Genomic DNA, 15,377 nt, shown 5'->3' on the forward strand with positions numbered 1-15,377 from the left:
GTACCCGCTCCAGAGAGGGAACGTCTATTAAATGTGTGCGAGATCATCACAAGCCCATTTCTCCTTGTTTTACTAGCAGTGATGTGAAATGGATTTCTCTTAATAACATGCCAAACTTTACCTGTCAGGTAGAAAATTTGCAACCGAGGCATTAGTGGGAAGTCCAACCTGTGCTTTCAGTCTACGCCATCACGTGAAAGAATCTTCCAAAAACACTCTGGTCTTGTTTCTCTCTCCTGAGGCCTTTCTTTTCTTCTCACACACTTCAGAGACACTTTTTCTCTTACGATCCTCTGCCATTTTTAAAGAACCACGTGAGGAGGGTGAGCTGAATCCGTAGCACACCAGATATATGCCTGAAAGTGCGCATGCACAGAAAAAGATAGCTACCTGGGGACGAGCACGTAGGACGGCCTTACGTCAACATGTCACCAGAATGATTGGCAATTAGGAGGATCGCCTGTTTTAATAATCCACCTGGAAAAAGAAAAACCTCCACTATATCTTTCTTTTAAATGATGCCATCTTTTTATTGAAGCGTACAGTCCCTCATGCAGTAAACAGTAACTCAACATGATACTACCAACTCCGTACTTCGCAGTTGGGACTGTGTTCTCAGGCTTGAAAGCTTCTTCTTTTTACTCCAAATTGAATGATGATCAAAATGACCAAACAGCTTATATCTTCAGATACATTAAAACTTTTTAATCAAAAGGATTACCAAGAAAAAAGCTTTAACTTATTCTTTAGTAGGACACAATGCAGAATTATCTTGTAAAATAAAGATGATCAACTGGGACTAACTTTTACGCATTAAGTTTATTTATTTCACCACAGCAAAAACATTTTGACCAATTATGAAATATGAACCACAGATTTGGACAATTATCATCATTTTCTTGTGATAGAATGAAAGAAAAACTATCCTTTCAAATTAAAATCACTTCATTCGTACTTTTAAACAGGTTTTGGTAATAATTTAAATCAGTCAATGACAGAATTAGTGCCATTACTAAAGTTATTCAAACAATCTTTTAAAGTTAATTCATTTCAAATAGGCTTCCCACTAAATGGCAAAAACAGACATGAAGAAAATGATCCTAAAAATGGGCACTGTAGGTTTTCAAATACATTATTTAAACTGTAAATCTGGTCTTTTGTCAGAATTTAACCATAGTTCTATTATTCTATCAACAATGAGAAATGTATGTGGCACAGATAAATAATGAAAAAAACAAAAACAAACAAACACAAACAACATTTAAAAATAGCTTAGAAAAGTTGAAATTACCTTAAAATCCCTCTAGTCTGGATTTAAAAACAGAAATGTACAGTAAACGATATAAATGATTTGTTTTAAAGGCTTTTACATGTGCAACTTTCCCTTTCCTTTAAAATAACAGTCCATTAAAAAAACAACAACTGTGAAATGATGATGAACAAACTGAAGCAGCAGTAGTTTAAATTGAAATCGGACAACACTGGCCTACTTTAACATTAAGCAAAGCATATTTACACACAAACACAAATATGTGTATATATATATATATATATATATATATATATGTATATCTATGAACATTACATGAACTAAAAACGAAACATTGACACTAACAGTAATGGAGTGCTTCTGCTTTTTATGTGACCTGATGCAGCTGCTACTCTCTTAAATAAGAAAGGAGATCATGTTTGTGTTTTTCAAAAGTCAAACTAGCCTCAGATAAAGACATGCAAACACAAACGTGGGTGTTTTCAGGAGCTCTTTTCGCCTGCTTTGTTTAACAGCAGGTGTTGGTACAGTACCATTAACCAGGGATCCTGATGATTTTTCATTCCATAAATTCGTATTTTTCCAGACTCAGAATTTGGTGATTTCCACCCTGAATGCTTTTACAATTCCCAGGCTTTAAATATGCAAATAGTAGGGTTGATAAAATAAAAATCTGAAAACAGCTGTCCTGATGGTAAGAGTAGCAATTTGGCATACTCAATTAAAAAAGGATAGAATAAGGAAATACAGTTTTCCTCGCATCAAATCTCTTTTTCCACACTCAATCTAAGCTAGAAAATATTCAAATCAAATGTCAGATTTTTCTAAACCTTACAGTCTTGCGTAGGAGCCTGTGGAGCAATAATCATTACAGGGGCCATCCTGATAGCTTTACAGAACTTTAACACAGTGTTAAAAGTATATTTTTGATTAGATAATACTAATCTAAAAATACAAATGGTGTCTACGATGCCATAGGATGCCACTTTAAAAAACAAAAAGACAGAAAGGGAGCAAATAGAGTGTCATTAAAACTCTATGTTAAAGCGATTGTTTTTGACATTATCAACACTAACTAACTAACTAACTAACTAACTTGTATTTCTTTGTTACTAAGTAGCCTCTGCTTAAGCTGCTTGGTTCAACTTCTTACATCAAGTTTCATTTCAATAACACTATATATTTGTCCCATAGTAATTTTTAAAAGCTAACAAAAACCACTAAAAGCAAACGTTTAGCATCAGTTTTAGAGTTTAAACTCATATACTAATGGATGAATGAGCCAGAGCGCATTACTGAAGCTTTTTAAGTTATGGAATCATTGTATTTTGGGTTTAAATATCCTATTGATCAAACTGCTCAACTGAAAAATGACAGGAAAATCTAAACCTGGATGATACAACCACTAAGCCTGTTTTTAGGTCCAAGTAAAATGGAAAGGATTGGTGTGAGCTGGGTTCTTAGGTGCCGACAGAGCTGAGATCTTAGTAACATGAGCTAAGAAGGTTTACCACAAATGAATATGAAATGTTACTCCATCCTCTGCAAACTCTAACCAGCAAACACCTGAGGTTTAATGAGCGACGGCAGGTTTTCATTGTCAACATTGTTGGCATCAATGGCGGAAACCTTGGAGGACTTAATCTCCAGAGGATATTTCTCCAGGATGTCGTTCACCTCCCGCTGAACACTCTGAGTCCAGGAGAGGAATTCGCTCTGGAGGCTCTTGGCTGCCTCCATCACAGCCTCCTGTCGGCTGCAGAGACCCGACAGCAGTTCCAGATTGGTGTTGAGCTGGGCCAGAACGGGGTTGGTGACGGCCGTGCCGACTCCCTGAGAACTGTCGGGCCACGTCCCCTCTGAGCTGCTAAATCTGGGCGAAGCTTGACCCGACATGTAGCGCTCAAACTCCTCTGGGGAAAGGTTGAGAGACTGAGCGTCTAGCTTCTCGATAAAGGCCACTGCACAGCACTGAAATAAAAATAAAAAACAAGTATTAAAGCTGTTGATTCATACCTACAAGCCCTAATAAAAACTACATTAATCTAGCTTTAAAAAAATCCTGATTTACAGACAGAGGATCTCAATAAAGAAGTCTGACATGTATTTTAAGCAATCCTGAAATCCTGCCTCACATAATGAAATATTCATGACACATTTTCCACTGATTTGTATTCTTCAGCTTGAATGGAGGTCTCCATCTCCGGCCTGTGGGGGACAATGTTCTGAATGTTTTAGACCTTTCTCTGCTTCAACATCCCTGAATCAAATGAATGGTTCATTAACAGGCATGGAAGGAACTTGATGAAATATTAAGTTGGCAATTCATCAATTTGTGGGGGCTGTGTCGAAGCAGTGACCAACTTTGTACCTCATTGGCAGCGGAAGAAAGTTGGTCACTGCTTCGTCACAGCCCCCACAAATTGCTGAATTGCCAACTTAATATTTCATCAACGGGATCTACTGTTCTGCACTACCAGATATCTGCTACACAAATTATTACATGGTGGAAATGGAATGCAGAGCTGTGTGGAACACATGAAGGAATGAAATGAATAAAATGTAAAACAATTAGCAATAGATATGTATTTTATATACAATATGCATATGGGATATCATGCCAAAACAAACAAAATAAATAAATTATGCCATTTATATATTTTGCATATTGGAAACATTTGGATTCTATTACTGTATTTTAAGGCTTAAAGGTAAGCTCCAAAGAGGAATCTATAAAACTGGAATAAAGCCTGTCAGCAGTAATAACAATTATTTATATATACTGTAGTAATCTGTGAGTTATATGAAATTAGTCTCATTTTGATAAATGTGGGGTAAAACAAAGCAAGCCTAAAAACAAAACATAATTTATTTTACAAAAGCGGCCTACAGGTTTATGGAAAGTAACTGTAACATCTAAATATCTACGAAGGTTAACCTGTAAGCTGAATGATGAAAATTATAAGTTCTGTTAAAAATAGTAGGTCATATTAATGTAACTCCCAAATTCAGTTATAACAAACCTCTTAGTTACATTAAAATAACCGGCACATTTTAATAAAGTAAACTGCAAGTTCTGGAAAGCTATAAGTAAGTCCCAGAAAATGCAAGTATGGGTGTAAATTTACGTTCCATGTGAATGGAAAGTAAACCAAAAGCTTACAGATGGATCCAAAAGTGAGAAATAAGAACTTGCAAATAACCTCTAAGCTCCACAAATGTAATGTGAAGTAAACCCATTAAGTTCCAGATGGTATCATTTCTGTTAAGACAAGTAACCACTAAGTTTTAGATCCCAAAAAACTCACCAAAGAGTTCAAACTTTGGTTAAAATAAATTCTAAGCCATACAAAAGAATGTAAAGGCCCTATATATTTACCTCTAAGTTCTGGAAAGTACCCTATAGGTTATGAATTACATTGAAAGGTGAAAGGTAAGTAGACCAACCTGTAAGTTCCACAACTACCTCATAACTTTAAAGAAAGTAACAACTAAGGTCTGTGCCAGAGCCAAAAAATGGCAGATAACCAAATAAAGTAAAGTTTCACCAAAGTAACCACTTAGTTCAAGAAAGTATTCTACTTATGAGGAATAGGAAAATAACTACCACGTTTTGGGTTAGATCCATATGGAGACCAAACAGTTGAATACATATAAGCTCTAAGCAATGCAAGTTTGATGTAAAGTTCCAATAGAGTAATCTGTAAGTTCTAGAAGTACCCTACAATTTCATAGAAAGCAACCACTAAGTTCTGGGTTAGATCCAAAAGTGACAGTGAACTTAAATATAAATAACTTCTAAGCACTACAAATTTGATGTAAAGTTTCACTAATGCAACCTCTGAATTCTAAAAGTATCCATCTTAAAAGCTAAAGGTAAGTAACTACTAAGTTCTAGGTTAGATCCAAAAGGTTACATTTAAATCACATCTAAGCTCTATAAATGTAATGCAAATTTTCACTGATGCAACCTCTTAAGTTCTGGAAAGTACCCTACTTATAAGGGAAGGAAGGTAATTACTAAGTTCTACGTCAGATCCAAAAGGTAACCCAAAATTCATAATAAAAAAACCTCTAAGCTCTCTAAATTTAATGCTAAGTTTCACCAATGCAACTTCCAAGTTCTGGAAAGTATCTGTCTTAAAGGGTAAAGGAAAGTGTTCTGTGTGAGATCAAAAGGTGACGGAAGAGTTACTTTTTAATTACATCTAAGATCTATATATGCAATATGCAATGTAAAACTCCATTAACGCAACCTAAAAGTTCCGGAAGGTATCCTATGTAATAGGTAAATAAAAGTAACTACCTGGTTCAGGGTTAGATCTAAAAGGTGACCAAAAAGTTTAATTTCAATGACATCTAAGATCTATCAATGTACCATCAAGTTCAAATAATGTAACCTAAAAGTTCAAGGACTACTGGACATTGAACACACAGCAGAAAACCTGCAGAAAAATCCTCCAGCGAAACATGAACATGTGTATTATTTTACTTTATTTTACTGACCTACCTTCACCCGATCTGATTTTGAGTAGATCTAAACTGTAACTGCTGGATGACAGTTCTAGCTCATTTTGAACTCAATGCTGTTTAATTTTTAATAGATTTCAAAAAGGAAACAAGTCAACCTCATTAAACCAGCCCGTGCCTTGTAAACCAACTTTAATTAGAACTGAAGTAGGGCAAGAAGCAAAAACAGACCAGGTTGGTAAAGTAGTATCCATCCTCCCCGGTCATCAGCCTGCTGGGGTTGCAGAATCGTGTAATGTATTGGATGTTGGACTGTAGCCGTGGAGGGTTAGCCTTCAGCACGATGTAAATGAGTGCAGGGAGAAAGTCGTCGGCGGAGGCCGGCTCATTTTTAGTGATCCTGATGGCACTGAAGATGTGTTTACTGCAGCGTGTGATGCAGGCAAGCTTATCCCGGGGAACCCTCTTAGAGTCCATCTCAATGACGTCTGAAATAAAACAAGAGGCCTTCCTTTACTACTGTAACACAATCTACTAATGAGCTTACAGTATACAGGGGACAGATAATCCTTTTAGTTTAAATGTATATTGGTGTTAAACCATATAGTATCATTTACTGCCTGAAGATAAAAGTGAAAACCTGATTTTAACAAACCAAATAGGCAAGTAATTGGGTAATTGCTGCATTGATGATTTCCTTCTAGCTGACAGCAAGTCACTTAACCCGAAAAAATTTAATAAATATTTCTTTTTTTCTATTTTTAATCCATTGTATCAGAAGAAACATGTTGATTTCTTGGAAAAGATAATAAATCAGTCCTAAAAGGATAAATCATATCTGCATGGCTCGAGAAAATAAGGTTACAGAAACTTGTAAACTTAAAGAACTGGTCAACTGGTTTTTCTTGATTGATAATAATCAAACATTTTGAAACCTGCAGGTTCTGTAATGTTAACTAAAATATCTCTATAATGATCATTACCCTTCTTTAAAATTACCTGTTGGTTATGGGGGTTGCGGAAAGTTACAAGTGAGTTTATCACCAGCAGGCCCCAGATGGTGAGGAAACGGAAACCCACATTTAGATCAGGGTGAGTTCTCAGCACTCCTCTCTTCCCTCTTTTATGAACATATTTTTCTTCAAAGTCTTTCTTAGTTCTGCAGGTGTTTCTAATATTTTTTTTAAGACACTTTCTTTTATTTTGTATCCTATGGGTGTTTTATATGTACCACATGTGTTATTAATCTTTGTCAGTGCTTTATTTTAGTTGGGAGTTTCTGCAAAATTTTGTTTGTTGTTTTCATAATAATAAAACACAATCTAGATTTATACAAGAAGTAATATCATTAATTTTCATGTGCATCGGCAGCAAACTAAAATGCAATAGGAAGCATGCAGGTACACACTACGGTAACATAAAGAAAAAACCATAGCAACTATAGAGAAAGGTAAAATTTAAGTTGGGCTAACGGAAAAAAAGAATAGGTGTGAACCTGGGTAATTAAAAAAAAAGGTGTGTTACCAGATGCCTGGATAATGAAGAAAAGCTAAGGAAGTTTTTTGACTGTTTTTTAAGTTCTGTGACAGCTACCTTTAATATTTGGTACATAACCTCTAAGCAGCTGATAGTTACTATATGTTAAGATCAAAGGAGATGAAATGTAATTTACACAAAACAAAATCCTTTAAATATTTTTTGAATATATATAAATCTATCCCAATTATAGATCTTAAATCGTTATCTAAATGAACCCAGATTTCTGGGGAAACCTCTTTCCCACCTGTTATGGCTTTGACCACATTCTCAGAGACTTCGGGGATTTCTTCATCCATGGACACACACAGCATCTGGATGGTCACCCAGTGCAAAGCCCTGCAAGACAACCCATCATCACACTGTGTTCAGAAGATGTAACCCTAAAGGTTAGCTCTCAGCATATGATGCCAGCTTCTCATTTGCTGGTGTCATTCCCCTCCACGGGACGCTAACGCATGCAGCCGGCAGAAACACGAAGAGCCCGGCTAGAAATGGCAGCTGTGTAATGAACCTCGACACCAGATGGCTTAAGGTTAAAGGCAGCTTTCTGAGACTTACAGTCCGAGCGGACAAACATATTTTCCACGCATTAACATAATGCTTTACACTGTTTTTCTGTGGTAGGATCAGAACCCAGAGGGCGCACCTTATTCTCTTCTGTGTGGCCAGATCCTTCTTCTCATCATCCGTTGTTTCTGGACAGAAGACACTCTTATAAAGCCGGGTCATGATGTACTTCTCCACCTGGTCCATCACCTGCTCCACCGATTCAGAGGAGCCTGATGAAGAAAACTGAATGAGATCCTAATGGTGCTGCCATCTGGTGGTGGTCACTCTCCCTGCTCTATTTAGATTCTGCTGAATGATTATGGCTGAACTTTGTCGTGCTCACCTTTAAAGTGACTAATCAAGCGGTCGGCCAAGCTCTGGTAGAAATCCTGAACGCACTCTGACAGCTCGTCTGCACCCAGGTCCTGTTCAAACAAGAAAGGAGAGATTGGCTATGCCTTTGTAATGGTTCTGTGCAAACATGGAGAAACCTCTCGGAGTAGAACCCACCTTCTTGTTTGACATGCTCACAAGAAAGGCCCGGCATTGCTTGTGGATCTCCCGGCCGGGTTTATAAAGGTTTTTCAAGAACTCCACAAAGTCTTTAGACACCTGGTCCGTATCAAAGCTTGCGTGGCGGCTGATCGATGGACTTGGTGTCTTTCCTTCCTGAGTTTCTGATAAGAAATTAAGGGGGAGGTTAAGGGATTATACTCTTTGCTAATTGCCTACATGCAATCATTGTAAAAACAAAGTGGAAAGTGTTGTGTATGCATGCATGGTGGAGGCAGCATCATGTTGCAGTGATGCCTTGCTTCAGCAGGGACAAAGAAACTGCTCTGTTAATAGTAGGATACATAAATATAGGACAATCCTGAGGGATTTTTTCATTAGAGTTGCCCAGTGGCAAAAAACTACAAAAAACTATTGGTTTTGAACATAGTATATTAACAAATACCATTCTGAGAAGCTTTTTTGCAGACTTTAATAAATAACATCTGAACTGGATTTTCACAACAGAATGACATTAAACCAGACAAATTTAAATTTATACTTCTGGTCATCGGTTTGGAAACTACGTCTTATTTTTGTTAACATAAAAGAGTATCTTATAAATGAAAATCCAACTTAGGAAACGTTTATGTCTTGTCCTTATTTCCTTTAAAGGCTAAAATTTGAAATGATTTACAGAATTTCTTTCGAATGTATTTGAAACTAAAGCTGTCATTGAATGATCCAACAACTAAATAAAATCATCAATTTTGAATAATTAAAAATACAGAAAGAAATTGTGTCATTTGAAATAAATAAAGCATTTCTTTGTCACTTATTATAGTTTTCTGTTTCCTTCTTGTGTCTGATTGTACAAATTAGAATTTTTCAAGAACAAAAATACCAGGCTGATCATGTAAAGATGAGCCTCAGAGAGCTTCACGCTGTGGCTGAATCCCAAACCGCCCCCTGATCACTAACCCTTAACTATTAAGTCTCACTCGTAGCTGTGGAAGGCTCCTTGATTGATGAAGGGGGTATAACCGAGAATGGGACGGCTTCTTCCCTCAAATGGAAAAGGAAAGCACTCCCGCTATGACAACACATATGCATGGCTCTAGCTCTGTGGCACAGTTGCCCCTTTTTAAAAAATAACTATATGCAGTCAAATAAAACTGTTTCAAAGAGGACCTTTTCTTTAGGGGTTAATTATGTTTGTATGTTTTTCATTACTTGTGATTTTCTGTCAGTGTGACGAAGTTGCCACAAACTAGCAGAACTTACATTTCAATAAACGCGTTTTAGTTCACCATTACAGCTGCTGCCAAATTCCAGCGAGCCTGCACTGATGCAGACTTGCTATTTAAGGGCCGAACAGTGCACTCACCCTAACCACTACGTAGGGGGAGGACCTTTAATGTGGCAGAACCCTCTGCGGGAATGCGAAAACGGAGGGTCAGTGCTCAGGAGAAGTGTTAAGGGGCAGGTTTGGGATTGGGCCCACATGTTAAAGGGTTAAAAAATAAAAATACAAATAAACTGGCAATGCATCTCATATTGCAGAAAAGAAAAATACTTGTGTAGTATTTAGTTGTATAGTATTTATTTGCAGCTCTGAACTACTTTTATTTTGCTTGGCTCAGGGTATAATGACTCTTTCGATTTAAAAGTTTAGAAATCCCTGGTTTATAACATAAAACTATGATTATGCCAAAACCATTAAAACTCAGGCTCCTTTAAGTTGTATTATGTTTTGAAGAGCAGCAGCATAGTAAAAACTAAAAACAGCAAACATTGTGGTGTGAGGTAAACTAAAAATATCCCGTAAAAAAATCAAGGAGCACCTTTCTTGGAGGCAGTTCGTGACGAAGGGCTGAAGAACTTCTTCACGGTCGTCACTTTTCGAGTTTTCTCGTTGGTTTTCTTCTCCTCAAACTTGGAGAAGGGGGTGAGGGAGGCGTGTCCTGGAGCGGACTGGGAGTGGACGGCGTGACTGCTGGCATACGCCTCCTCCTCTTCTCTCTGCAACCTGCAGCAGCAGGGGGGGGGGGGGGGGGAGGGGGCAAAAAGGCAAGAGAGCTCAGTGAGGAGAGGAAAGCGGTCAACAGTTTCAGGCTGTGGGCGAAGTTGGCACTTCTGGTATAAACAAGTTTATGGAAAAGCTGTGAAGAAGCGGAACATGTTCAGCATGTTTAACCGTTTCTTCCTCGGGGAGGATTTTAGTGAGGCACCAGCTGCTCTTACTTTTCTGCCAAGGCCCAGTCGTCCTGGATCTGCTTCTGCCGCACCCGCTGGTACTCCTCCCGCCAGCACTTGGAGCACAGCCCCTGCCACGCTGCGTTCCCATAGTAACCACATCCCTTTTTGCACAGCAGGTCTGATTGGTCCACGTGTATGCCCCGGCGCTCTGTCCGCTGACTCATAATGCTGGATGACCTGGAATGGAAAAAGCATCATTTGTTTTATTAGTGTGTCTGTATGCGCCGCTGAGCAGACTGATTTCTCTGCTGCTGCCTGTTTGTGACACTCGTTATCGCAGCAATCAGCTGGAAATAAAAACATCCGTGACACACATGTGGAAACAATCCAGCATTTGCATTTTTTTTTTTATTAAAAAAATTTGAGTCATTTGTTGTGCATATATGCGTCAACATTCACATCAAATTAAATTAATATTTACACAATTCTTTTATCTTAATCTTATCATGAAATTAAATCATTGAGTAATAAGCACAAAAAACAACAAACGGAGCAAATGGAAACAGGAATGGATAGAGTCATATAACCAGTAGCACTGCACACAGTGAGGAGGAGGCTAAAGGAGAATTAAAAAAAAAGGTCTGTTAGAGAACCGTGAAGAGCGCTGACTAAGTCTGAAGGATTAATGAATTTTTCTGTCCTACCATCACAAATGTAAACCATTGAGATGGTTAATGACACTCGATTCCCATCCTTTTCGAAAGTTAAGATAATACTAAGATCTGTTTGAGTATGTTAGGGCTGGGAGATATGAACTCTAAATAAGTGACAATTTAAAAAAACAACAACTGTTAAGTACTCTTTAACAGTCTTTCTTGGGTAACTGTATGGCAGTGACTGCATGCCACAGCAATCTTTCCCACAATCACAATAATAACTGTATATAAATGTATCTGTGTAGTGTTAAAACGCATAAAGCTGTGTGCTATGTGCATGTGTTCATAGCCATCTTTTCTGAAGAAGGCTGAGATTTGTAGATTTGCTTTTGGGGAGGTTGTGGTTAATTTACGAGCAGCACTCAACCTGCTGAACTTTGATGAACAGTTTCAACAGCTTAAACTTTGACTGAACCCTGAGATTTAGAGGATATGTTTACTGAGACTGCAAGTCTGAGTTCCTTATCTTGTTCCCCCCCCAGTGTAGTCTCAGCTGTTGTAACCAGGGACCACTGATTTCAATAAATAGTGAGGAGAACACTGGGACCGCAGAGTGGGTTGGAGATTTGTAAACTCCACAGTCTCTTCCTACTCTCCTTGCAAGTAAAACTAAATTAATTGTCTTTGTGCCTTCTTTCTTTCCCTATATGATGTTTTAGGTGCTTAGACCTGACAAAAATAATATCATAATAAAAGCAAGTATAGACAAAAACATGATAATAGTGGGTAGTAGAGCAAATAAAACTGTTGGACCACAACCTTAATCTAATGATACCTCAGTTAACGGTTTGATTTCCACAGTGAAAGACACCAGTTCTATAAAGTATGAAGTATAATACAAATAATACTGTAGCAATCACATTTAAAATTGCCCTAAAGAGAAAACAACAAAACAAAAGAAAAATATTATTTATCATTTAGACAGTAAATCAAAATTCTTAGATCAGGTAAAACATTTTTTTTTTTTTTTTTTTTGCAACAAACATTCCAACAGGTTTGGAAATGAATTGGAGAATCCTCTCATTGTAAAGCATGGTGGAGGGTCTGTAATGCTATGCCCCTCTTTAGTTTCTCATTTAAAGAGTCTGAGCACCTTAATGCAAGGAGTCATGAAGTCAATGAAATACCAGGTCATTTTTAAATATAACATTTTGATTTCTGCGATGAAAGACTGAAAACCAGTCTTCAGCAGGTCTTTTTCATTGTCACAATGTTCCAAAACATCAGACCAAGCCTACAGAGAAACAGAATCATCAATCCTCCATGTTCATATCAGTCTCCAATAAAAAGCGCAAAGAGAGCAGAAGAGAGAACTCTAAAAGGATTCTGAACTCCTGCTCTATAAGAAATGATCAGTAATGGTACCATTATTTTACCTTCATACAGGCCCCTACTGCAAGCTGCATACCACTTAAAAATAGGGCTCCGCTTACAGGGATGGCTACACAGTAAATTTCAGAGTCAAATTGTCAGTGTTAACCCTATAAAAGTCATTCCAACAACAGTGAGTGTAAAATACCTCATTGTGTATTGCAGTGTTGTAGTACTCGAGATCGGTTTTGGTCTCGAGACCATTTTTTGATGGTCTCGTCTCGGACTTGACCGCATTTGGTCTCGGTCTTGTCTCGGGCGCTGAGGACTTGGCATTTTATTTCAAGACCGGTCAAGACCACAACTGTGGAAATAACTCTAATCATCGGAATATTATCAGTTTCTTTAAGATCCTTCTTTTTATTGGATACTTGGATTCAAATCCAAGTAATAACCTGTCTCATTGGTAAATGCATGTTTTTTTTGCTGATTGATAGTCACAAGTGGTTGTATGAGAACGGGATAAGATGTCGGCCAAATCATCGGTTATAAAATTCGGCTATTAAAACCATAAAGAATATATTTGTAAAGCAACATTGAGAAAAAAGTATACAGCGCAATGTAAGTTCTGCAGTGCTTCACTATCAGAGATGGTAGGGACTACGTCCAACTTTTATCGACACCTTGAATGAAAGCACAAAGAAAGGTAAGCTACGTGTAAAAGAGATGTTAGGAAAGCTAGCTAGCTCCTTGGTATCAAATTCTATTATGAAACTGCTTCCAGTTGTGTAATTTTATTTTTTAGACACATACAGTTGGGCCTCTAAATGTAAGATTTCTTTATTATGTATGTTATGTATAAGTTGCTACATTCATTCAACAGCAAAGTTAAAGATGCAGTATGTAACTTTGATTAAAAAAAATATCTTTATAAAAGTTATGTAGTTCATATTTTTTTTTACATATTTAAGTCATTATGTTGTGACAGTATGTTATGAGACCGACAAGCTGTGAAAATATTGAGCACTTCTGCCTTTTCTCCAAGTTCCCAGTGCTAACTAGAGAAATACACTGCTTGGTCAAAATCAAACCATCTGATTCAGCAACAGGGTCTTTGAACTGAAAAAAGTCAGTCAGGCTTTTGTGCATGTATTTCAGTGGGGTTTGTATTTCTGCAGATGTCAGTAGTAGCTCAGGGAGGAAGTGAAGGAGATCAATCTATTTTTTTTTCAAGAAATTATCTGTCTCATAACATATTTTCACAACTTGGTGACAGATATGGATTTATTTAAGAAAAGTTATATAATATAGCTTTAATCTGTATATGAGAGAGAAACAAGAGAAATGATTGGCATTTTTTCAGTTTTATACATTTGTCTATTGTTTTGAAATAGCACATTTAAAAACAACATAAATGTATGTACTGTTCATGAAAGGCAAAGAAAATACTATTTTGATCAACTTTGATTAATTGTTTGAAATTCTGTGATTAATACACAGAAGTACTAAATAAAGATGTTTATGTTTATTCCAGTTCTGTGTGTTAAATATCTAGGTGTTTTTATGTGAATGTGGGTCTTTTAGATCAATTTTAGTGATTTTGATCATGTTTCACATTTAACTGTCACATACTGGCGCTGGTCTTGGTCTTGACTCGGTCTCGACTTCCCTCGGTCTTGGTCTTGACTTGGTCTCCGAGCCTAAAAGTCTTGGTCTTGTCTCGGTCTCGATACACTCTAGTCTTGGTCTCGGGTTAGGTGGTCTTGACCACAACACTGAGTGTTGGTAAAAATATTTCGAGTTGAAATCGGTTTGGTAAGGACCTTTGATAGTGTAATCTGTTAAGTGTTTAAAAGTTCATTCTTTCGGAGTTATGGTGAAAATTACTCTGAAAATATCTGCCCTCATGCTTGGAACAGTCTAGAATTTTCTCTGCACCATTTATCTGCTTCTCCTCGCTGGAAAACCACGGTAAGTGCCTCCATTTTACATTTTTTCTCCTCAGAATTTCATCTGGAATAAGTCAGAAAACCTTGTTAAAATAACTGTGTTTACAATCAATTTTTTTTATAAATACATTTTAAATGTTCCTTTTTCTGTAAATTTATTAAAGCTGGTAGCTATACACTGCAATCTATTTTTACAAATATGTGGAATGTTTTCATCTGACAATATTTCAATGGTTGGTTTGTATTTAGATTTAAAAGATGGTCTATATATGAAAAATCAAATGTTTTTTGTTTTTTATTCTATGCCAAGTTTTTATTGGCATTTTGCTGTTGAGCTGAAATTATTAAATTGATAAGATATGGATATATTGAGGGTTGTTTTTCCTCAAAATTCTTATTTAAGTTTTGGCTGTACACCTTGAGATAAATAAAATTGTACTTTAACACCAAGAGTCAATTTCAACCCTGAGCCAGGTTACATATGGTCCTGCACTGTACAGTGTTAAACTTACACTGATTTCGGTGTCAGAATTTTAGAGTTCATTTTTCTCCACTTAGTATTGATTTTGTGTTAAACTAAGTTAACAATTGTCAGAATAATTCTTATTTTACTCTATAACTAAATTTAACTACTACTAGAGTAAAAATTTGAGTAAAATTCTGACATTGTGATCAGTGTAAGTTTAACACTGTACAGGGCAGGACCTTATGTAACTTGGCTCAGTGTTGAAATTGACTCTTTAAGTGTTACATTAACACCGCTCATTTTAATGTGTAGTAAATATTCTTAGCTATGTTATAAATTATTCTGTAAACACATCTGCATATCTTCACTGTTTTTTAATATTGTGTATTTTGTGTTTGGCAGACTTTTTTTACAGT

At 36.8% G+C, this 15,377-nt stretch overlaps 1 protein-coding gene across 1 annotated transcript; it reads right to left on the reverse strand.

The window, feature by feature from the left end:
- Positions 1 to 2,794: 2,794 nt before the first annotated feature.
- rabgef1 (RAB guanine nucleotide exchange factor (GEF) 1) lies at positions 2,795 to 10,785 on the reverse strand. The gene is made up of 8 exons (XM_038271963.1): positions 10,565 to 10,785; positions 10,165 to 10,349; positions 8,339 to 8,505; positions 8,172 to 8,253; positions 7,926 to 8,058; positions 7,524 to 7,615; positions 5,972 to 6,228; positions 2,795 to 3,241 (listed from the first exon to the last, which is right to left on the reverse strand). The coding sequence occupies exons 1-8, from the start codon at positions 10,741 to 10,743 to the stop codon at positions 2,822 to 2,824; spliced, it is 1,515 nt and encodes a 504-aa protein (XP_038127891.1). The 5' UTR covers positions 10,744 to 10,785; the 3' UTR covers positions 2,795 to 2,821.
- Between the last annotated feature and the right edge of the window lie 4,592 nt (positions 10,786 to 15,377).

The sequence above is a fragment of the Cyprinodon tularosa genome, unplaced genomic scaffold (assembly GCF_016077235.1).
Source record: "Cyprinodon tularosa strain WSP-4 unplaced genomic scaffold, ASM1607723v1 ctg812, whole genome shotgun sequence".
Taxonomy (NCBI): domain Eukaryota; kingdom Metazoa; phylum Chordata; class Actinopteri; order Cyprinodontiformes; family Cyprinodontidae; genus Cyprinodon; species Cyprinodon tularosa.

What these genes read in the sequence shown, in the direction of transcription:
- rabgef1 (XM_038271963.1), bottom strand. Translation starts at nt 10,743, where the DNA reads ATGAGTCAGCGGACAGAGCGCCGGGGCATACACGTGGACCAATCAGAC. An exon ending in CTTGATTAGTCACTTTAAAG is followed by an intron (nt 8,059 to 8,171) that starts GTGAGCACGACA and finishes TTTCTTCATCAG; the next exon opens with GCTCCTCTGAATCGGTGGAG. An exon ending in TGTGGTCAAAGCCATAACAG is followed by an intron (nt 6,229 to 7,523) that starts GTGGGAAAGAGG and finishes GTTTTATTTCAG; the next exon opens with ACGTCATTGAGATGGACTCT.